This window comes from Maylandia zebra, linkage group LG2, assembly GCF_041146795.1.
Source record: "Maylandia zebra isolate NMK-2024a linkage group LG2, Mzebra_GT3a, whole genome shotgun sequence".
Taxonomy (NCBI): Eukaryota; Metazoa; Chordata; class Actinopteri; order Cichliformes; family Cichlidae; genus Maylandia; species Maylandia zebra.
Window position 1 is genome coordinate 32,378,911 of NC_135168.1, and position 23,309 is coordinate 32,402,219.

The 23,309-nt window shown below is 41.5% G+C and overlaps 1 protein-coding gene across 5 annotated transcripts in view; it reads right to left on the minus strand.

Annotated features, from left to right (window-relative positions):
- The window catches only part of mtus1a (microtubule associated tumor suppressor 1a), a 26,636-nt gene continuing 3,327 nt past the window's right edge, over positions 1-23,309 (minus strand). For 3 of the 5 annotated variants that reach the window (XM_012922433.5, XM_076891087.1, XM_012922434.3), the window contains 14 exons: positions 20,560-22,554; positions 20,187-20,409; positions 18,923-19,156; positions 17,568-17,660; positions 17,080-17,199; positions 10,546-10,763; positions 6,427-6,493; positions 4,112-4,326; positions 3,879-3,984; positions 3,667-3,740; positions 3,473-3,568; positions 2,754-2,870; positions 2,568-2,665; positions 1-1,035 (listed from right to left, as the gene is read on the minus strand). In XM_012922433.5, coding sequence (XP_012777887.3) covers positions 807-1,035; positions 2,568-2,665; positions 2,754-2,870; positions 3,473-3,568; positions 3,667-3,740; positions 3,879-3,984; positions 4,112-4,326; positions 6,427-6,493; positions 10,546-10,763; positions 17,080-17,199; positions 17,568-17,660; positions 18,923-19,156; positions 20,187-20,409; positions 20,560-22,437 — 3,768 coding nt within the window. In that variant the 5' untranslated portion in view covers positions 22,438-22,554 and the 3' untranslated portion in view covers positions 1-806. Of the gene's footprint in view, positions 1,036-2,567; positions 2,666-2,753; positions 2,871-3,472; positions 3,569-3,666; positions 3,741-3,878; positions 3,985-4,111; positions 4,327-6,426; positions 6,494-10,545; positions 10,764-15,443; positions 16,030-17,079; positions 17,200-17,567; positions 17,661-18,039; positions 18,337-18,922; positions 19,157-20,186; positions 20,410-20,559; positions 22,555-23,309 lie in introns of those variants that run through there. The other 2 variants (XM_076891090.1, XM_012922435.4) reach the window with 2 other exon arrangements.

The window sequence follows — 23,309 nt, forward strand, 5'->3', positions numbered from 1 at the left end:
TTCAGTTTAATACAAGACTTTATTAATAGATTATTTCAAACAGGATCAGCACATCTATTATATAAATTCAAAACAAAAATACTCAGACATTTCCAAGATACAGTCTCTGACACAGATGAGCAAAGCTGCTTCTGGTCAGCTCTTTGCACAGACGCTGACTTTAAAGCTGTGTTAGGAGGCTTCGGTACGGGCTACACATGCAAAGAGACTTTGACTGGTCCCTCGGTCAAATAAACATTGAAACAAAACCGTACAAGGCCACAAATGATCCAGAACCCAACTATTACCAAAAAAAAAAAAAAAAAAAAAAAAAGCCTTAAAAAATAACATAACCAAGGAAATTCTGAACATACTTATTAGTTTTATAGAAAGAAAATACTAATTTAAAAAAAAAAAAAGAAAAAAAAAAAAATCGGCATAAGAAGTTTAATGTTTTTTTTCCTCTTTTTCCCGCAAATGTACACATGCATGTATTTTACTGCATGTACTGTGTGTGTATGCCGAGCTTCAGCAAAGATAAGCCTCTACAAATAACAAAGTGTTTCATTACATAGAAGTCCTGAGATTTCCTCTTTCCTCCATCCAAAGAATCAAATTCTAAAGGCAAACATCGTGGCCTTCCTTATTAAGTGCTTCTGTGCAGTGTTGTTTTTCCTGTATTTCTGCAGTGTCAGAGTTCGGCTCATTCTGAATGAGCCAAGGTCAGGCTGATGTTTCGCTAAATGCAAAGGAAACAAAGATGGCTCTTAAGTCCAGACGGATAACTCAAATGCAGTGTTCTGCTTCCTGGAAGCAGGAGCCCGTTGTTATCTGGGTGACAGGGGAGGGCTGGAGAAGCAGCCAGAGCTGCGAGGTGATTGGAAGTTGAAGGAGTGGGAGGGAGAGGTGGAGGTGGGAGACACCTTGCGTGGGCTACTCAAGTCTCCATTATGGAGCTTCCACAGCAGCTCCTCGTTCTCCATGGACAGACGCTTGTTCACCTTGGACTCCTTATGAAGAGACTCCTGCAGCATGGCCTGCTCTGTCGACAGCTGCCTGCGGTGCATCAACACAAGACAAGCGGAGGCCTGAACAAAGCTTTTCATCGTATACAGTTTTTTTAAACTGGGGTGTACTGTGACAGTCACTTATGCTGCAAGGCTAACCTGCTCCAGATATGCAGGTACCACGTATGAAAACATCACCTACCGGCCAATCAGTTCTCTGGAAATGGGGTCAGCATTCCGGACAGATTCCCTTGACCTCCGTATGCTGAGAGGAGGAGGATCTAAAATTCTTCAGCAGTGTCTCGTGTCTTTGTGTTTCTCTGACAAGTTTCATTAATATACACATTCTTACACTTGATTCCTTCCAATTTTACAGTTTTAGGTTAATATATTAATGTTTCTAAGACATCCTCGGACATCTGCGCTGCACTTTATATCACAACTGACTTTATGTCAAATTTGGACACAGACTAAAGGCCTTTACACACCAGAAGCACAAAATCTGTATAAATATTTTATGTTTCAATAATATTATTTTGGACACCTATTATTATTTTTTCCAAACCAAGCTTGAGTTTTCAGATTTTCTGGATCCAAATCAACAGATGTGACCAATCAGATCACTGTACTTGGCAGCAAAGTGCATTCACAACTCAAATATGCAACGATAGGAAAATAGTAGATGCACAGATAGATGCTGTCTGGGTCAGTCGACTCTATAAAATAAAGTCTCTGCTTACTCGGATGTGCCCCCAGCTCTGAAAACAAGAGCTCAAACTGACATCCTGAAATATGTACACGAGCAAGCGTGATGCAGCTTCATCTCCTGGATGAAACCATGAAATTATCACTGCTGCCTTCTTCTGAGAATTACTTTATTAATTTAGCAGGCCTCTTCCAGTGTTAATGACCGAAGTGCACACTTTAATTTAACACACACACACACACACACACACACACACTTCAGGTGTGTGTGTTTTCTATATTTGGATGAGTTTGAATCTCAGTAACTTCCACCTGAAGGCATAAAGGTCAGTTTTGCAGCCCTATTTGACAAAACGTTGGGATGCTGTGGAGGCCCTGTGAGTTGCGTTCACAGACAGTCATTTCTAGACATGCTTGTGAGCATCACAGAATCAGGCCTGTTTTTAATGCTGTGCTCACCGACGGCCTCAGCCATACAATATTCCTTTTTGGCATTTTCCTTTGTGCGGCAACAAAGATAAGACAAAGCATCCCAAATTTTATTTGGAATTAGGGTCGTAAAAGCAATTCCAAAAAAAACAGTTCTACAACCGCACTGACCTCCTCAGATGGAAAAGGGAATATGAGTCACTTTTCGATACATATTTGGAATCTTTGTGAGTAGCTGCGGCACCAGGATGGTGGCGTGATCGATAGTTTTTGGAATAAAGTGGAGGTGCATTAGAGGTTAGGAATTATATTGGCACACAGAAAAAAGCTTGGTGTTCATTACACTTAATGAATGCAGTAATTTAAAATGAGTCTGAGCTGAGGCAGCTGTTCAGGTGCTTCACTCTGTGGAATTAATCACTATGAACCCATATGGTGGACTCTTACCTTGAAAGAGCAGCGTGTTTTTCCATGCGGGCTTTGAGGTCTTCGTTCTCTTGCTGGACTTTTTTAAGGCTCTCGTCTAACTTTACATTTTTCTCTGTCTGGAAAAAAAAAATGAATGAAAAGAGCGAGTTTAAAAGGGAAAGTCTCAGCAGCAGTGCTGAACTTTAAGTTTCTTTATCGTCTGACCAGTTTGTCTATCTCCATGAGCTTCTTCTCCTGTTGGTGGACCTGTGTGTTTTTGATATCCAGCACCACTTTGAGACTTTGTAGCTCCTGCTCCAGATACAGAGTGTGAGGGTCCTTCTGTGAGTGAAAAAAAGTAGAGGGAAATTGCTTAGGATCCTTTATGAAGATAAATAAATAAATAAATAAATAAATAAATAATAACAGACCATATATGGGTGGGGCGGTGGTTAATGAAGCACTCCATTACTGATCATGTGTCGTTTTATTAAACTGCTGCTTGTGCCATTTTTTTCTGAATAAGTGTATTAATAACAAATATGGAGTGACAGGTAATGTGAGGTAGTTAGCCTAAATAACTATGCTGGGGGACAATACAGAGTACAGTTAGAGCCACTTTACATTAATGAGGAGTGGCGGCCTTACTGTACAACAGCACTGCAGGAAAATTAGCTCTGGGCGGGGGAATCTAGTGCATATGTAGCAGAAATTAACTCATTTCAATTCATACCTATTCATACAGTAGAGAAGAGTTAATGAGGGTTAATTACTGAACAAACACAAATCATTGCAGACTTGAGAATGAAATCCTCTAAGAAAATATGAAGACATTTTTGCATCTGTTCCCATTTTATCTTAAATCTTTCATGCTCAGGGGGAAACCACACTAGAGTCACAAGATGCTTCTGTATCAGATCTGAGCTATAATAAGCACAGAGTACCTGACTGTTTTCAGCCAGCTCTTTCCTCTTCCTCTCCTCAGCAGTTAGCCTCTCATTTAGAGCACTATTCTCCAAGGTCAGCTCCTCAATTTGACTCTGTGGATGTACAGCACAACAAAGTCTGAGCAAACCATTACAAAGTAAGCTACAGTCCTGTTGTAAGATGACTTAAAAGAGCAGAAGAGGAAGCTCACAGAGAGAGAGGCTTCAGCATCTTTTAAGGTTTTGTCCAAAGCCTCCAGCTCCTGGTTGTGGACTTTCCTGAGCTCTGAAAGGTTTGCAGATTCCAGTATCACAAAATGAAATGAACACAATGAAAATGCATGGAATAAAAACAAAGACAAATGTTCCAATATTTAATGCCTGCATTATGCAGGTGATGAATATATTTGGATTGTTCTCTCACCTTCCAGTGACATCTCATACTGCTGTTTAACACACTGCAGCTGTTCTTCATGGCTTTTCTCAAGGTCCAACTTCATGGCTTCATGATTTACTTTAAGCTCTTCAATCTTTAAACAGAACATAAAAGTCAGTTAATTTTCCCCACAGGATTAAATAAAATTGACTACTAGACTAGGCTGTAAATCATCTTAAAATTTCCCAAAATAAGAATCAGAAGGTGCTGTAGAGACAAACCTGCTGCTGCATGACAGTTTTGGACTTGTCTGCCTCTTTCTGGTAGGCACAGTGAACTTTGTCCCTCTCAGCCTGGTAGTAGGCCTGCAGCCTCTGCTCCAGCTCAACCAGGTCATTACGGTGCTGTTCCTGCAGTTTGTGCAGTGCATCCTCCAGAGCAACACGCAACTCTTCATTCTCCTTCTCCAGATGCTCAGATGAATGAACAGAGGAAACTGGAAGGATAAAGTTTTATCTTGGTGAAAGCTGACAGCTTGCATTGTATTCAGCTACTCTGTTTATTAAATATCAGTCTGTACAGCTGCAAAGTCAGAGGAAAATTTTCATTAGTAACTGTAAGAAATCTGATGTGCCCTCTAATAAAAGCCTTTTTAGCAAAGTCCTCGTTGATGCGAACATGTGTCACCAAATGCTCTCCAAAAAGGAATGGAAAAACTGACTTTCAAGGGGAGGTGCCTGCACACTTGAGTGCTGATGCCAGCTACACTGCATGTCAATTCCAGACACAAGAAGAAATAGAAATGAGTCCAAATTCTTTCACAACATCTCAAGGCAGATTTCTTAAACCATTTCCAAGATGATCATTGGCCATTTTATCCTTTATTTGCCATTGATGGCTTTTGTTTTCCATCTCCAAATCAGCCTGACAAGTTCCAAACTGTTTCCACTGACAAGTGTTTATATCTGGGCTGAAGTGGGTGAGAGAAGCAAACTCCATAAACTGTCTGCAGCTCAAGTGTCTGTGCACAAACAGTGCAAATATCTGTCAGCTGGCAGGTCAGTCAGTGCACTACAGAGAGACTGCGATAGTGTTAAGACAGTTATGAAGAACAAAAACTTCTTCCATGTCAAACAGGCTGTGCTCCTCTAAAATCAGAATACTTTAATAGTTCCTAAGGAAATTATGTGGGTTACAGTTGATCCAAAACAAGAGTAACAGACTGAACCAAATAATACAATAATGTATTGTTTATTGTACAACTAACACTAATAAGAATGACAAAAAAACCCCTCAAACATTCAGGACTTGCAACTATGTGCACCTGCAGCAGTGGCTGTCAAATGCTGAATCCAGATGTTGCTCTGTAGTGACACATGTGTGGCAGGTACAATTTGATGTTCTCAGGGTGTCACTGCACAGTGGATGTTTGTAGATCATTTCCAAACAAAAGGTAATCTCCCAAACCAAATGAAAAAAATAAATAGAAAAATAGAAAAAGGAAAGTCAAGGAATTACATTTCATTGCCTGAGAATGAGGAGCCGCCTTATTCAGAGTGGAATAATGGCAGCAGATCCAGGAACAGATGACAAGCAAACGAAGGGACAATCTATCAGGCTTTGGCACGTATAGTTCAACAAAGAGGAGCAAAGCATTTTGCAGTCATGTGACCTTAATGTCCAAACCCCTCCACATAAAACACCTTGTGGCTCAGAGTCTGGGTGAGATGGGGTTTGGAAGCAATGCAAAAATACCATCAACAAATTGCTCCTTGGATAAGTAGAGAATCTGTAAAGTACACATACAAGGAAATTAACTAAAAGAGAGACAATATCCCTAGAATAATTCCAACGACTTCACACATCCAAACAAGTTTACAAAAAGTCTGCCTGAGGTGAATGTAGCTTCCCAAAGATGAAGAATGTGTTTCAGTGCAAATACAACAGCGCTCGGCATATAAGAGCAGTCATGTGGAAGTCCCGCGGCTGTGAGGGAGGGGCCACAGTACTACTGCTGCCTGAGGTAAAAGAGATAAAGGCTGGTGTGTGAGCCATGTTTGAGTGTGCTCGGGCCTGTTTGACAGCACTTAAGCTGGACATAAAACATGGATCACTCTCTCCAAGAATTCACAAGGCCTCATGTGGTGTGGCATTCCACCAGCCCCTCCTGTGTGGGTTCAGAGGTCAGACTGCCACGCTGTGGGAAATGGAAATCACTAACAAAAAAACTAAACGTAACCAACTACTTGCCTTGGCAACTGATTTTCAGTGGACAAAACAGTTAAGTAAAGAAAGTGCTGAATGGACAGTCTGTGTGGTCAAAGCTTTATCTGCATCTGGAAATGATCATCTTTAGTCATGAAACACATATAAAATTTAACCCGTGACCGCAAACAGGGCATAGCATTAAAGATAAAGTCAAATCACCCTTAAAGATTTCCTTAATTTCTACCAACCTGAACAAAAATCCAAACCTAAGGGATTAAAAATAAAAATCCAGACAAAGTAACTAAATGCAAACCCTGCACCAGCAGAGTTTCTTTACACAGCTAAACACTGCAAACACTTAACATGAAGCCAAGGTGACCCAACTTACCCAGCTCTTCTCTAAGATTGACCAGCTCCTGGGACAGCTCCCTGCACTGCTGTGTGGCTTCATTACGCTGCAAGCAAGAAAAAGGTAAACAGTCACACACACATACTCGTGCATTTATTTCTGCAGCTTTATTCCAGCACAGTAACAAGACTAAATTGTGACAGTCAAGATTACAAAAGGGGAAATGCAAGTAATGCAATCATCCAATTACTGCAGTTTTCCTACTAAAATACTGCATTTGAAATACACACAAAAACCACCAAGAGCAGCAGCAGCCACAACAACAACCACCACCAGCAAACGCAGCTAACAAGAAAAAGCCAGAACAAGTGATACTGAGAGGAACTGAAAAAAGAAAAGAGAGAAGAAACTCCCTTACTTCTCTCTTTCTGAGTCAGTTTTGCAGTGGAAAGGCTGTGCTGTAGCTGCAGTGCTCCTGCAAGACTTCAAACTGACGCATAGATGATCCAAAAACTGTTTATCTCCCGTCTATTACGTTTCACTTACTGTCCCGATTCACATCAACAACCTGACACTGTGCACAACACACCGAATACCTGGCATTATTTAATTATGGATATGAGAAAAATCAGGCAAGTAAGACAAGCCAAACATCACCTCACTGATCAGTTTACATTAGCAAATACGTGTTCACCCTGTCCTGCATCTATTCCTCACTGCAGAGTGGAACAATGTAGAAGCTAGTTACCCTCTCTGCAGCGCAGGGAGCACTAAGGCATGCTTTGCTGCCAGAACAGCCCATTGTCCAGCCTCAGCCAGAGGCTTGGGTGCTGGAGTCCCCCCCCTGCGTACTCCAGGACAGACAGTGGTCCAGGTGGGCGCGCCACCTCCTCCCAGACTGCTCTGACTACATCTGAGGCAGGACTGAAAAAGCCGCTTCCCCTGGCTGTGGTGAGTGACTGCAGAGTGCATTACCGTATTCCATCTAAAATAACAGAAGGGGCAGGCTACAGTGTGCATGAGAACAGCCTCCTCAGTGAGGTGAGGTCACTTTAAGACAGCAGTAAAGGCAGCCGGAGTGGAGCAAACAGATAAATTCTTCAGAGCTGTCTGACATCAGGCTGCTGGAGCAGGACTTGTGCTGTGCAGTGACCTACCCGTGGGATACATGGAGAGGCTTCATTACCACCATCCCCCACTACTCATCCAAACAGATTAAATCACCCCTCTGCACAATTATATTACATCCTGCTGTAGAGCTACAGGCTGCACAGGCACTGTCTTCCTATAAGGTGATGATACAATGCTGTGACAGAGGAAATTTCCAGCTTCTGTGTGAGCAACACGATTTATGTTCACTGACTGTAAATCGTGTTGCTCACCAGCATTCAAATATTATTTGTTCACTAGCTGGCAGTATAGAAAATGTCTACAGTTAAACTTGTTTTCCTCTTTGGTTCACATCAACTACAATGCAGCAGTGCCCTTTTATTCTTCTTTATTTACATGATTTTCACCCAGAAATTGAACAACAACAAAACCCCCAACTTGCTACCATGCAGCCCTACAGTGTAAGCAAAAAATCTCCTTCATTATCCAAAATACAGATTGTTTTGTTAGGCAGTGGATGCTTTCGCTAATTTAATTTGATATCATTACTCAGCACAAGCCTCTGCACTGCACAACTCTTATAGCCCAATCCAGAGAGGAGAAATGTCCCTTGTGTATACAACTATGATCCATGTCAGGTGTAGGATGACATGAAGCTCAACTGAGACCATGACTGATGTAGATCACGTTCCCGTCTCCTGGAAATATTGAGACTTAACAAGCAAACATATAAATAGCTAAATAAATAAAGGTCGTATTTTTGATTTTTTGTAATGTGCTTCCATTTCTGTGCTAAGAGGAAACCAGTCTTATAGCATTTCTTTTTCACCCTGTCAAAACAACAGTCTGGTGGGGAAAGTGTTAAGAGAAGGCATGGCAAACACCCCATCCAAACAGATGATAAGAAACAGTCCTTGCTTAGCATTTGGCTGCTGTTCATAACCATATCAAGTCAACAGCTGGGGCATTCTCACAGTGTCAGGGCCAGGGCCAGCTAGCTATTCTTGGTATGATCAGTGACCACCAGATTTCAAAGCGTATCTGAACATTAATACACCCGACATCCAAAAATCACTAGATCTGTATCGCACAACCTCAGTGACTTCAGATTACATATAAAAAGGCAAGTCCCTGCGTCTGATATACAGCAAGCATTAGCATTAAATAGTATCATCCTATAGGGGTAGCAAAAAGAAGCAGGACATGCAATAGTTAAAACTGACTCAGTGGGAGGAGACTTTTGTATTCTAGAGGAACGAGCGTGTTTTTAATATTTGTTGATGCATTCAGTTTCACAACCCAGCCGTCCAAACAGAGGGGAATGAGGCAAAGATCAGTGACACAACATCACACACTGTGCCTCATACCAGCTGTCACATTACATCACATGACACGAGCAGCGACTTAAACGTATTCTGCTCCAAATGTCTTCCTCATGACTGCACCGAGACCACACGGAAAAAAAAATCTGTTATGTTTTCATGTAAACAAAAAAAATAAGTTTTGATTTAAAAATATTCACAAGCTACTAAAATAAATATATATAAATCATTTTGAAGCCAATTTCTAGTGCTCATCACCAGGTGGACCACATCCATTGTCAGGGTTAAAATTCTGGTTAGACTGAGGCTGTCCAATGAATCAGCTTCTCAGATACAAACTAATAATAAATAAATAAATAAATAAATAAATAATGATCACTTAAATTTAATCTTTATAACTTATCTGTGCTACTGGACACTGGCCTTTCAAACTAAGTGAACCGAAAGAGTTTTAGCCATTTTGTGGGAGCATCGGGTAAGTAGGGAGAAAGAAATGGTGAGAGTTGGACACCTGCACCAAACTGACTCCACCCCGAATAAGGAAAGGCATGACTCCATACTTCAGGAACATGCTCCACCTTCTGGCTTTTATTTCTGTGGGGAAGAATTCATACTGCAGATCAGTAAGAACTAGAAGATGTTTCCACAAACTAGCAGATAAACTTCAGACATTATCCAAAGTAATGAAAAATTAATTCAGGGGGAAATAATGTGCAGTAAACCACACAAGCTTTTAAAGAAGTTATTGCTGTTTTTTTGATTGGTTAGAATGATGAATCATGTTAAATGGAGACAAAAATGTTCCCTAGACTCGAGTCCTCTGAGGTTTCTCTTGGCCAAATATGAACTCTGTCGTAACTACAGTAATGATAAATTTGTCTGGTGTCAAAATCTGGAGTAAGGCAGAAGTAAAAGCAGTTGCTGACATTAAGGCCAAAGGAGAAAAAACTTCAAAGGTGACTGCATGCATTACAGCTGAGAGAAGCAGTGGCTTCGTTTTCTGAAAATACTGTTAGCTGCAGAGCGCCCTAACTACACCACAACAAACTGAGCTTACAGCACCGTGGTGCTAAATGAAGATTTACAGACACGAACATATCAGCGTCTGACCACTGCAAAACACAAAGTGACCAGGAGAGAACAATCCTACCAGACCAGACATTTTGCCACTGATGCATAACATATGATGTAATCAAACAAGGGCATTACTGAATCAACCCAGAGAGCTGAAACACTGTGTCCTGCAGATAGTACTTCTTCTCTTTAAGAACACATGGATTCAAACAAAGAAACAATTTCACTCACATTATCTACATAGTTTTGCTCTGACAACTAAATAAGGCAGTTTGATGGTTGGGTGGAGTACGACTATTAGGATAGATGCGCAAAACAGTAATGCCATTAAGTTTCCCCTCTGTCAGAACGCACGATGTGATGTTACAACACTTGTAGTTATGATTCAAGCACAATGGACTCATGTATGTGTAGAAAAATTATTAGCTTAATATAAAGAGCAATATTTTTTATGTGTTTTACTGGAACGTCAAACTCACTGCTCAACAACATTAGTTTCTACTCTAAACAGATGATCATAAGAAACTACTGTGAGCTGAACTCACTGAACTTGGTTAATGATTGCCATGTCTCAAAACTAACAAAATGTGTGTCATAAAATATACTTTAAACTACAAATGAAAGTGTTTTTATGAAATAAATCAATTCTTACCCCAGTCAATGTTTGCTGCAAGACTATGGAGAGTGCTTCAAATCTACAGTTACTGGCTCTCAGCAGTCCTTTGAGCTGCTGGACGTTCTGGTTTATTCTGTCAGCTTCTGTAAGACTCGCTGGCACTGCATCCTGAGGCCTGTTGCTCTGCTTCTGTTGTGATGCTTGCTGTTGAGGGAGTTGTTGGTGGGAGCCAGCTTTGGATTTGTTCTTGTCCACTGTGGGAAAAAAAATACAATAAAATAAAATAAGGACTTTAGTGTCGTGACAACCCCGATCATCAACAAACTCCCCTCCATAATCACTGCAGGTGGTCTGACAATACAGTATAAATCACGACACTCATGTCAGGCGCACATTTGCAACAAGGCCCGAGTCAAAGCACTTATGCATGCATCTGTCCAATCAGGCAGTCTGATGAATCCCAGCGCTGCTCCTCTGATGGCCCCGAAGGGAAAAATGGAAAAAAGAAAAAATAGATTCACTGAATACAATTAGATTTTAGTCTAGTGCTCTGCAGGCACTGGTCTCCAAGGACAGCTTATTTTAGCAAGGCCAGCGTTGATTTACATCAGCCTTATACATACATCACTGATATGCAACAGCTACCATCAGTTCACATCGTTTACTCTACTACATCGTTCCCATCCCAAAACAGTCAAATGTCACATGTCTGAACGATTTCAGACCTGTGGCACTCACCCCCATTCCCGCCAAATGCCTGGAGAGACTGGTCATTAAACACATCAGAGCTGCTTTTCCACCATCCCTGGACTCGCACCAGTTTGCATACAGGGAGAACCGGTCAACCGAGGATGCGATCGCCACAGTGCTGCACACATTACTGAAGCACTTGGAACACAGGAACACCTATGCACGGCTCCTCTTTGTAGACTACAGCTCGGCTTTTAATACCATCCGGCCATACAAACTCCGTCCCAAACTCCACCAACTGGGACTTAACTCCTCTCTGTGCAACTGGATTGTGGACTTCCTCACTAACCGTAGACAGAGTGTCAGAGTGGGTAAGAACACCTCTTCCACCCTTGTGGTCAACACCGGTGCCCCTCAGGGGTGTGTTCTGAGCCCTCTGCTATACACTCTCTTCACCCATGACTGTATTTCCTCCTGCGCGTCCAATCTCATTGTTAAGTTTGCAGATGACACTACAGTGCTCGGACTTATATCCAACAATGATGAGACAAACTATAGGACAGAGGTGCAACAACTAGAGTCATGGTGCCACGACAATAACTTGGTCTTAAACACCAAAAAGACCAAGGAGATCATTGTAGATTTCCGGAAGAGGGGCCATAACAACCATCTGCCTCTCTTCATTGGCAGTGAGGCGGTGGAGAGGGTGAGCAGTTTTAAATTCTTGGGGGTAACTGTGACCGAGGACCTGTCCTGGGGCAACCATATCACCTCAGTTGTACGGAAGGCCCAACAGCGCCTCTACTACCTGAGGAGACTGCGGAGCGCACACATTCCCAGATCTCTGATGTTGAACTTCTACAACTGTGCCATCAGCAGCGTTCTGACGTATGGATTTCTAGTGTGGTTCCCCAGCTGCACCAAGGCCGATCAGCAAGCACTCCCAGCGGGTGGTGAAGGAAGCTGGCAGAATTATTGGAACAAGTCTGCCAGAGATCAGTAATATCTTCCCCACTCGCTGTCTGAGGAGGGTGCACAGTATCCTGCGGGACCAACATCACCCTGCGCGCCACCTTTTCCATCTGCTGCCCTCAGGGAGAAGGTACAGGTCTATACAGGCCAGAACATCCAGACTGGCCAACAGCCTGTATCCACAGGCTGTGAGGCTCCTGAACTCTCTGCCCCCTCTCACGGACATAACCATATCCAACTTCTTAATAGCAATGAACTGGTCTGCATTGGTGCATCATATCTTTATTCTCTTCCCCCTCCTGCCCCCCCCCCCCCTCTTTCTTAAATAGATAACTATCATATCTGATATCATATCTCACAGTACAATAATATTGAATGGGTTGCATTGTTGTATTTTGTCATGTTTCTCAGGTCTTTGTCTGAATTTCTACGAACATTATTGCTAAGGATTGTCTTATTGCATTGGAGTCACACTGGGTTAAATATGTACACTTGGGTTTTAAGGGGTATTTATTATTTTCTTCTTTTTTTTGGGTTGTATGGAAGCCCCAAACGCAATTTCATTGTTCTTGACAATGACAATAAATAAATAAATACTAAATACTAAATACAACAGAGGAACACCTGACTGAAAATTTCACTACACATGCTGTTTTGGGGGAGGAAAAAAAAGAAAAGAAAGAAAAGTTCCAACATCAATTACAATGATACTAATGGACATGTTTATATATCATGCTAGCTCTTAAGAGACAGTTTCATAACATAGTAGTGAAAATAGCCTGGGACATATCAGGAATCCTAGCTTTAATGACTGGAATATACTGCTACTACATGCAGCTGCCTGTGGGACTCATTACTCTGGGACTAATTATCACCTTTCAGGGGTAAGCCTCCCTCAGGTTGATGTTTAGACATTGAACAATAGTCATGAAAGTCAGTAAAGTTGACCTTTTGGATATACATTTTTGAATTAAGTCACATTGATCTTGAACTTGTATGTAAGAGTGTCATTGTTGAGTCAAATTAAACATTCTGATAGCAACTCATTCATTAATCAAATTTTGGAGGGATGAAATCGATGCAATCTTGCTTTGAGAAACTAGAGTTATATAAAAACAGATTCATCATTCTGCAGCCATAAAATGTTGGCGTCATAAAGACAGACTTGAGTTTTCAAAGCTCTGTATCCGGATGTGCAGCTTACTTTACGGCTGCCAGAGTAAACTGTTCAGCACGAGCGTTGGGCACAGCCTTTAAGACAAACAAAACGCCTGTCTTGTTCTGCAACAACTACATGTGTTACAACTGTTAAGACATACTGCAGCATGGGCGCTGATTTAGCTCAGTGCGTTGAGCGGGCGACCACATGCCATACGGCTGAGAGCGGTCGGCTCGGGTTTGAGTCCGACCTGCGGCATTTTGCTGCATGTCTTTGCCTCTCTCTCTCTGCCCCCCGCTTTCCTGTCCTTTCTTCACTGAGGCTATCAAATAGCCAAAAAAAGGACATACTGCATCATTCACGGAAAGATTCTAAATATTTAGATGTTTGGTTAGCAATTGTCACCATCGTGTAGCTGGAACCACAAGACTTGTGATCCTGACTAAGTTATGTTTATAAAAGACTGATGTTTGGGACTCAGATGATTCAAGACCATTCAAACATTTTTTCTGAAATAATAGAGATATGTAGTTAAAAAACCCCAACACGTTTTTAAATTTCCAAGCTTTTGTTTTCAGTTTTAACGTCTTACAAACATTCCGTCAGACTTCAGTGTCTACACTCTCTTTTTTGTAAACAAAGCTAAAACATGAAACACTTTTTGGCCAAGTATTTCAATATGGATTTTGTTCATAGTTCTGATATCTTTTTAATGTTGTACTAAATTGAATTGGAACTCTAAAAGTGTGTTGCATGTTTTGAACAAACCTAGCAGAGGTTTGTTTGAATTACAACGCCCTCTGCTGGCTGGAAACTAGAACAAATAGAGAACATCTCAACTTCACCAACATGTTATATAAACATGCTTGTAAAGAAGAGAAAGAAAAAAGATTATCTACTGTATCATATGCTTCATACATTTACACATTTCAGGCTGTAAAACTATGTTTCAGTGAAGCATTCACTTTTCTCCTGTGATGACGACCCAGTGTAACACTAATACAAACTCAAAACATTAATGAAATATTCAAATATTAACAAACGTATTGTCAGGGAGTCACTATTAAACCTTTCTATAATGCTTTAAAAGCATCGTGTCACTTTTGCTTTACATAAACACACAAATCTGCACCCACATGACATTTAATTTCCTTTACATAAGCACATAATCGCCTTCTTTGTCTACTGCTCCATAGCAACACAGGACTTACAGCTATTCTCATCCAAGTGTCTAAATACAAAATAATGACAAGCTTCTCATTTCACTTCAGACTCAAAGAAGGATAACTGTACCACTCTAACTTCTATACTTAAACAGAGAGATTTAATGACTCCACAGCATTGTGCTCTGCTGGTGTGAGGAGATATCACATCATAGCACAAAGCATGATGGATGATGAGACCCCTCACAATCAGGGGCTTGTTACAGTTCTTGGCTGATACAGTAAGGGGCACAACTCTAATAGTATGATAATGAATGAAAATAAGAAAAATGCACGAGTTTTAATACTTGTGAATCAGTGATACAGTAGCAGATTAGAACTTAAAAAAAGAAATGATACTATTTAATTACTAGAAGGATACAAAGTGCTTCCGAAATTGCTTCATAAAACAAATTTACCACATTTGAGAAAAAAAACAAACAAAACAAAACAAAAAACGTACAAAAGCTTTAAGCAAACATGCAGTTCTACAATTACAACAAGACTGCCATGGAGTCACTTAGACATAAAGAACCAAAATAACCCCGGCACATTTGACTGAAAGAAGAGTCTCAGAAATCCCAGGAAGCATGAAAGGGAAGTGGGACATTTGGATACATAATCAATGCTTGAAGATAATATAAACAAACACTGAATGTCAAAGACTATTACAGTTTTTGGTTAAATCATTCTTCAATTTTTCCATTCCTAGCATACTTCAGCCCAGGGTCACATGCTTTGGAGCCATCTGTATTGCCAATTAGTATATAGCTAAAAATGGATTTCATAAACTGACACCACAGATCTACTTGAAAGGCAAACTGATTGGCTTAAATACAACAGCACAGAAACTGCTCAAAATGTCATAATAACACTGACAACAATATTTAACACCAAAACAACTGACAGACCTGCTTGGAAAACCACAGTGTTCTTCCTGCATCCTGAGAGCAGCTGAATATTTCGGAGTAAACCTTTGGCTGTCAGACGCACGTGGATGTTGGACAAGGAGAGCTTCGGCGACCATAACATCTCAAAAACAATGCAAAAGAACCAAAGTCTTCAGCTAACAGTTTGATTTAAAAATCAAAAACCAGTTTCACGATTCAGATGGTTGGTGCTAGCTAAGGACCACGAGCTGTGGTGCCTCTCAGTGCATCATGCCTCAGGTAACAGCAGCACTGATGAGGTCTGATGGAAAATTACTAAATAAATCAATAAAAAGCAGTAGTAACAGCTACTCCACTGATATGGCCTTGAAAAAAGTGAGGGCACCCAGTTCGGCATGGCAGAAGTCCCAACTCAAAATTAATTCCCAGCTGTGAACAGTACAGGGTCAAAGCCTGGCCATTGGTCGTGGCACAGTCTGAAAGACGTGATAAAGGCAGAATGGGGGGGAAGCAAAAATCTCTTAATCCTCTGTAAAGTCAGCCGTCAGCTTTTCACAAAAAAGCACAAATCTCCCAAAGTAAAGCAGCATCTCTAAGCTGGATGATGGCGGTGCTGTAGCACTGCCAGGATGCCAGGGGAGAGAGTAGAGGGGGTGGGGCTAGGGAGCATTAAAACGGGTGGGAGGAGCAAGCATGAGAACATCAGCCAATGGGAATTTGAAGTTGCCAAGGCATTACTCTATTTCCCTGTGTCCCTGGCAGTGGGATAGTAATAGATAACAGGAAGCTCATGGCAAGGTCAGTATGATGACAAATCAGGTTTAATTTAATGTGTGTTCCAGTTTAGCTTCTGCTCAAAGACACAATCCACTGACACCATAAAAGACAGCAAGAGATGAGAAGCCCTGAAATTTCAAGCACTGCGTATGAATCACAGCGAGCAACTCTCAAGTTAAAAGCTGGGTTGACTAATATGCCACACGTTCCTCGCAGCAGTGGAAATATGAAATTGTTAGTCATTAGTAGACAGCACACTAGCTTGTCTGCACAATTTGTTTGCCTGGTCTACGTTGTATTTATACTTACATATAGATTTCTTTAAATAGCAGCTAGATCAGTCGATAAGGCATGAGTGAGGACTGCTGTCCTAGGGGTGAGGAGGTCAATTATTAGAGAGGGGCTCGGAGTGGAGCTGCTACTGTTTCATATTGTAAGGAGCCAGCTGAGGTGGCTCAGCTATCTGACAAGGACGCCTCTGGGGCATCATGTTCGGGGCATATACTACTGGGAAATGGCCCCGGAGTAGAACCAGGGTACCCTGGACAGATTTTTCTCTGCTGCCCTGGGAACACTTTGGTGTTTCTCCAAATAAGCTGGACGAGGTGGCTGGGAGAGAGGGAGGCGTGCTCCCCCTACGACTCAAACAGAAGCAATTGGATGGATTGATAGTTTAATAGGTCTATAAATGTAGAAAAGGAAAACTTCATCTGTTGCTGTTATACTTTAATAGTATATAATGCACTGTGTTAGTTTTGGTCCGCCACACTATCAAATGGAACAAAACCTACACCATGCTGATGTTTAGTTTAGACTTAGAAAATACAAACAAGGACGTTAAAAATTCTGTAAAATACAGAGAGAATAAAACGAGTCTTACCAGATCCAACCAGCGTTGATCGAGCAAGTTTTGCAGAAGCTGTCTTTAACAGAGGACCAATTATAGAATTTGATGCTCCTTTTCCAGTGGAAGCAGCAGGCTTGTTTACCGTAGACAAAGCTGTTACAAGCAAAAGATCCAGGAGAGAAAAGAGGCTGGAGTTAATCTGACCCATAATGAAGGTGACACACTGCCTGCTGAGTGAATGACAACTGTGAAACACAAAACTAGTTTGAGGAGGAGACAGTTTAATTTAATCAAGACTAAACAGTGCTTATCAAGCATCGTTACCATACTATACAAACTTTAACAGATTAGGTCACATTTATGAAGGTCATTGAAAGATAGATTTAAAAAAAAAAAAGAAAAAAAAAAAAAGAAAGTCCTGTTCAAAAAGTGATCAATTGTTATTCAAAGAAGGCTTAAATATAATCACATGTTACAATGAAAGACTGCGATATGTGTGGCGTGTGGTAGTGTGATCCTACTTGGTCCAGTGTTTTTCCCAGAGGTCGAGATGAGCCTTGCTTTCAGTACCACAGATTTGAATGGGGTTGTTTTGTGTGCAACTCCTCCAGAAACTGTTGGAGGCATTAGAGACATACTGGTTAAATACTGCAATGTATGTCATGATGTTCTGGAAATTCACTGGGAATTAGTATAACAACCTTTGGCATCACTGGTAGTTTGTCAGAAAGTCATTTGAAGCCATTTAGAGACAAAGAATATTTTAGTTCTAGCATGTGCAATGTAGAATGTAACAATGTAAATTAAGTATTGGAAGAGTGTATTATAAGGAATGTTGATGACAAAATGACCAAAACAATAGCAAAAAGAACTGAATCTACAATTTTTAGCACGCCAAACAAACGGTTATGTCATCCAAATTGATAAGATCCCAAACAGTAAATAAGTCACCATGGCAACCCCACTAATGAGTCAGCTGCCAGCCCAACTTACTTCTCCACAGATTTCTCTCTTTTCCATTAAATGCAGCTAACAAAGGGATGATGCAAAAGCGATAGGATCCAATGAGCAGGCAGGTCAAGAGAGTGAGGTCACAGCTGGATGCTGCACTGCCTTGTGTAAGTAAAGAAGAACTGTTGAAAACATGAGCTGGAAATTCCGTCCAGGTGCAGCTTCGAAGCCCAGTGTAGCCAGCCATTGGTTTTCAATCAAAAAACAGAAGAAACGCTCCTTTGAATCCACCTCAGACGGCATCAGTTGTAGTGTATGTCTGCTCTTTCTCCTCCAGGCAACACTGCGTGTGAACTAGAGTGGAATAGGAGCCGTTGCCATGACAACCAACAAGGGGGTCCCCGACTTAGACAAATATATTCTCTCAGCCAATCAGAGAGCTCTATGCTGTTGAGGATTTGGGAAGCTCACATCAAAACATTGCTCCATCTATTCATGACACATCAGTACATTCTGATTGGCTGTTCAGAACTCCAAAGCAGATAACCCTTACAATGAAGATCATTTTCCCAGTTTCCTGGGGTTCCGTTCATTCATTCAGCTTTATGTTTAACATGTTTCTACATCCTTTCAGAATAAATCAGAAAAATCTATGTTTAAGATGTCAAGCACCTATAATCATAGCAGAGGTGGAGGATTGCAATCAGAGAAAGACTGCCCAAGGGGAGATTCCAATCCTAGCCAGGGCAAAGTAGGTCATCATCCTAGCCACATGTGTCCTTAAAAACCCTCCAATAAACATCATGGCTAATCCCAGAAACCAGTTCATAACTGTTTTTATACCTTTATATAACAGCATACTGGCACTATTTCTAGAAAGAATATCCTATTTCTAAAAGCGACAGAAAATTCTTAATAATCTCACCTTGTGTATTCCCAGAGCTTTGGGATAGCGCATGCTGAACACTGGTTTGAGTAAGGCTCCTAAAAGGCCCCAAAGTCCTGTGTGGTAGTTTACTAACAGGGGTGGACCGAGGACCTATAACAGAGGGCTGAGTGGGAGTCTGAGGAGGTTGTAGTCCATTGACCTGGGGCTCAATGTTGGCTGCTGAGGCAGATCCCAGGGATGGCTCTCCTATTGCCTGTGCTCTCTGACAGCCTGGGGAAGGAAATGAGGTCAGCAGCATGAACCTCTTTATTAAGGATAAGCTCACTAATACATATAAAGAGTCATGTTCTAGGTATTTTTGATGTGTCAGATCCAGATAAAAATAAGGATTTTTTAAAAGTTAAAGCTAAAACCACATTCAATTGCACAAAACTAGAATGCGAAAGTGTGACTACTTTCAGTTTTAACAGTCACTGAAACATAAGTTTGGGAACTTTGCAATCTTACCAACTCTAAATATTTAAAAATCAAACAATCCTAACAATCCATAAACAAAAATGCTGTAGCTCAATTTAAATTTAAAGCTGTGTGTACAGCTGAAAAATGACAATGTCATTGGTCATGACATTTTACTGTACTAAAGGTCCAACTGGTTTAAATATTGTCCTCCTTTCAAACCATTGCTAACCTCAAAAACTCCCTTTCCTTCCCCTACTTTCCAGTTTGCAGACCGCTTCCCATCAGATGAACAGTCTCTCTCCTTTCCTCAGGATTCATCTAACAATAGCGCTGAGCAAGCTGTCCATTTTTGACAAACACCTGAATAATTTGTGACAGACTTTGCTCAATGTCACCCTCTAGTGGAAAGGAAATGTCATGACAACCTAATTCTAGTATGAAAGCACATTGAAAAGTAATGAATTTGCAGTCGTTACTTCTTGAAGTATTGGGTGAATATTATAAATATTTATAGTCCTGCTTTATCAGTTGGACTACATGCCCAACTTCCTGGAAAAAAAAAAAGAAAAAGAAAGAAAAGAAACTGTGGTGCTTTGAGCCAAAAGGTTAAAAAGGCCTGTTACACAATTCTGTTTACATAACATCGAAAAATCCAGTTAAGAAATCCCTAGGTTCTACTTTTACAAGGCATTGACTGTGGCCTCCTGTCTAGTATTTTAATGCATTTATAGGTGAACTTTGGCTTCCTCAAGACAATAAAGAATAACTTTTAACATTTCTGAACTGTTGCCACAGAACAAGTTCAACATAACAGGTTTAATCAAGCAAACATGACCCATACCTGTAATGCTCGTCTGCTTGGATTGAGGTTTCCCTACAGCTTTAGGGGTCCTGATTTCATTCATCCCCAGGGATCCCAGTCTCTGCCTGGCTGACAAAGTGGTTGGTCTGGGACTGGCAGGTGGAGGTTGTGAAAGTGGTGTTCTCCTAGCAAGTCTAGGGGATGGTCGCCAAGGTACACATCTAGTCTTACCATCATCCAAATGAGCTCTTGCTGACTCTGCCTGAAAAGAGAACAATTCTTCACTTAGTCTGCAGGTCTTGTGCATTTGGCCCAGATGGACTACAACACACAAGAAAAAGCCCCCTGTAGCCCCCCCCACCTCTGACACTCATACATATTCACCTTCAAAATCAATGCTCCATCTACTCACCACGAGGCTTATTTTCTTGACCTCTCTGGAGGAGTTTTGAGTAGGGTCCTCGGAGTGTATAGCCTGTTTATTCTGGGAAGAGCAGCTCAGGTTCTTTGCTTTGGTTTGTCTCTGGTGGGTCTTGGCTTTAGTAATGTTAAAACTAGCTGAGAACTTTAGAGTTGTTTGCTTCTCCTGAGGTGTCCTGGACGCTGATGATGAACTCTCAGATGAGCAGCGAGGCCATGTCTTGAAGACAGAAGACTTGTCCTGACCCAAAGATGAGCCTGATCTGGCCACAGCTTTGTTTGACACACCCTTCTTTGGAGTTGGTTTGGGGCCACTTTTACCCGGGGATTTTTCTAGGGATGAGAAGCTGCTCTGGCTGCAAGCGTGCTGTGCTGAGGTTTCGGATACTTGGCTGGAAGAGGGCCCCTCTGTTTGAAAGCTGGGTTTACTGCACTGGCCTGCTGGGGTTTCTCTGCTCTTGCCCTGGCCATCCACAGCAGTATGCTCACATGACTGTGTCACTGTTAATCCCAAATTAGCAGCTCCAGCATCCACTTCTAACTGTCCATCATTAAATATTTTACTGGTGGCAGAATCAGATGTAGTGCTACTTCTTCTCTTGGCAGGAAACATACCATTTGGGGTTCTTCTCAGGGATTCAGTACGTTTATTCCCCAAATTAACTTCTGGCACTGAGGTTTGCTGTGGATCTCTTGTTACGACTTTGGATTTTACATGACTGAAGTCAGGTTTGGGAAACCTTTTAATTTCTATTTTCTTAGCTTTTCTTGCTGTAGGTGGCAGTCCTGGGTCTAAACATTGTTTATTAGTGACAGATATTTGCTGCTGTTTAACAGGGTGACATCCTGGGCTGCTCACATTTCTAATGCATGGAGACGAGGGGAGGCCGTTTATCTTGTTCTCAATGTTTTGCACCGGAGTGGAAGTGCAAACACCCTCATCAATTTCCTGCGTATTTGACAGAGTGGACACAAAGGTCTTGCCTTGTTCTGGTGTAAATGCCGCTGAAAATGGGGGCAAAGGTTCTGCTTCAGCACTGGTACAGTTTGCCTCTTTTCCACAGTCTGGAGAGGTTTCACAGATGAACGTTGTGAAAAGCCCCCGTTCATTCTCATTTGGCAAAGCTACAAAACAATTCGATGTTGCCATTTCATTTTCCTCATCGAGGAGCTCCTTGTTGTCTGCCTGAATGAAAGTCACACCAAGACAAGGATGGCCTGTGTTCTCCTCTGAGACTCTCTCTGCGGGTTTATTGCAGACGCCCAGAATAGTGGTCGACAGCAGGTTCGATACAGCAGGTGATTCTGGTCGACGTGCAGCTGGAGAGATGGATGATTCCTCCAGGGAAGAGACTAATAAGAGTGACTGGTTCTCCAGACAGAAACTATTGCTCCTCATTACCATTTCCCCAGAGCTCAGAGAGCAGCAGTCATTCTCATTGGATCCCCTCCAGGATGCCCCACATGAACTCTGAGACATTACAGTATTGTTACTTTCATCCCCTCTGTGCCTAATAAAATCCTCCACGTCTTCATTGCTCATGAGGCTCAAGTTTTGTTTCCAGAAATTAATGCCATCATTCACAGGTGTGGCAATGAAGGTTTGATTCAAGTTTGAAGTCACACCACAGAAGACATCCCCATGTGTTAAGGTGGTATTGTAAAGGTTATCCACAGGGGAGCACTGACTAAGGCGATGTTCGAGTACATTAATGTCAGCAGAGCTGCTGGCTCCTCTGACATTCATGTACGAAATACTACTGCTGGAGTCAGGTGACACAGGCGTGGATGGGTGAGTCTCAGATGAAAGGATCAGCTTTATGTCACTGTGAGGTGGAGGCACCATGCTTTCAGGTTGGTCACTGGCCATGTTTAAGAATTCTGATGGGATTTTATTTCTTGTGTATCCCAAGTGCTGAACAGCTTCAGTTATGGGTTCAGCTGGCAGCACTTTAGCCCATTAAAATCTGATACCAGGGAAGGATTTCTGTAAAAGAGGAGAAAAAGAAACCATTTTGGTGAAAGCAGCACCATAGCCTGTCAATACATTTGTATGTTCAAAGAACAGCATAAAAGCACCAACATACACTGACCAGCCACTTCATTATGTACACCTGTTTAACTCCTCCATAAAGCAAATATCTAATAAACCAAGAAATTTGACAAATATTCTGAATTTCAACCTCAGCATCAGAGTGGGAATGAAAGGCAATGCAAGTGACTTTTAACGGGACATGATTGTTGATGCCAACTGTGGCAACAGTAACCCAAATAACTCATTACAACCAAGATAAGCAGAAGAGCAACTCTGAATACACAACTTATTGAACCTTGAAATAGAAAACAACACACGATGCCACTAATGTCAGCTAAGAGCAGGAAACTGAATCTACAGCTCAGCAAAACTGGTGAGCCTGTGTGAACAACCAACCCAAACAATTTGTAATCTTTTCAGCATGATGCATTTTATATTTAAACTGAGAACTGCATGAAAATATCACAGTCAGTGTTGATGTCTCTGTAGAATCATGATTTCAAAAATGGCTTCAATGCAAGGATGGACCAACTTTTAGGAGGGATGTTTTTACTCTGCCGTGGCTCGTGTGAGAGTAAAAACATGAATGAACTGTCTCGGCAGCTTTGCTATGCACTGTTGTGTTTATCCAAGCAGGCTGGATTGCAGAGCTCGCCAGCCACGACTACAAAATCCACTGGGGTACAGATGACAGGAAAAGCAGACAT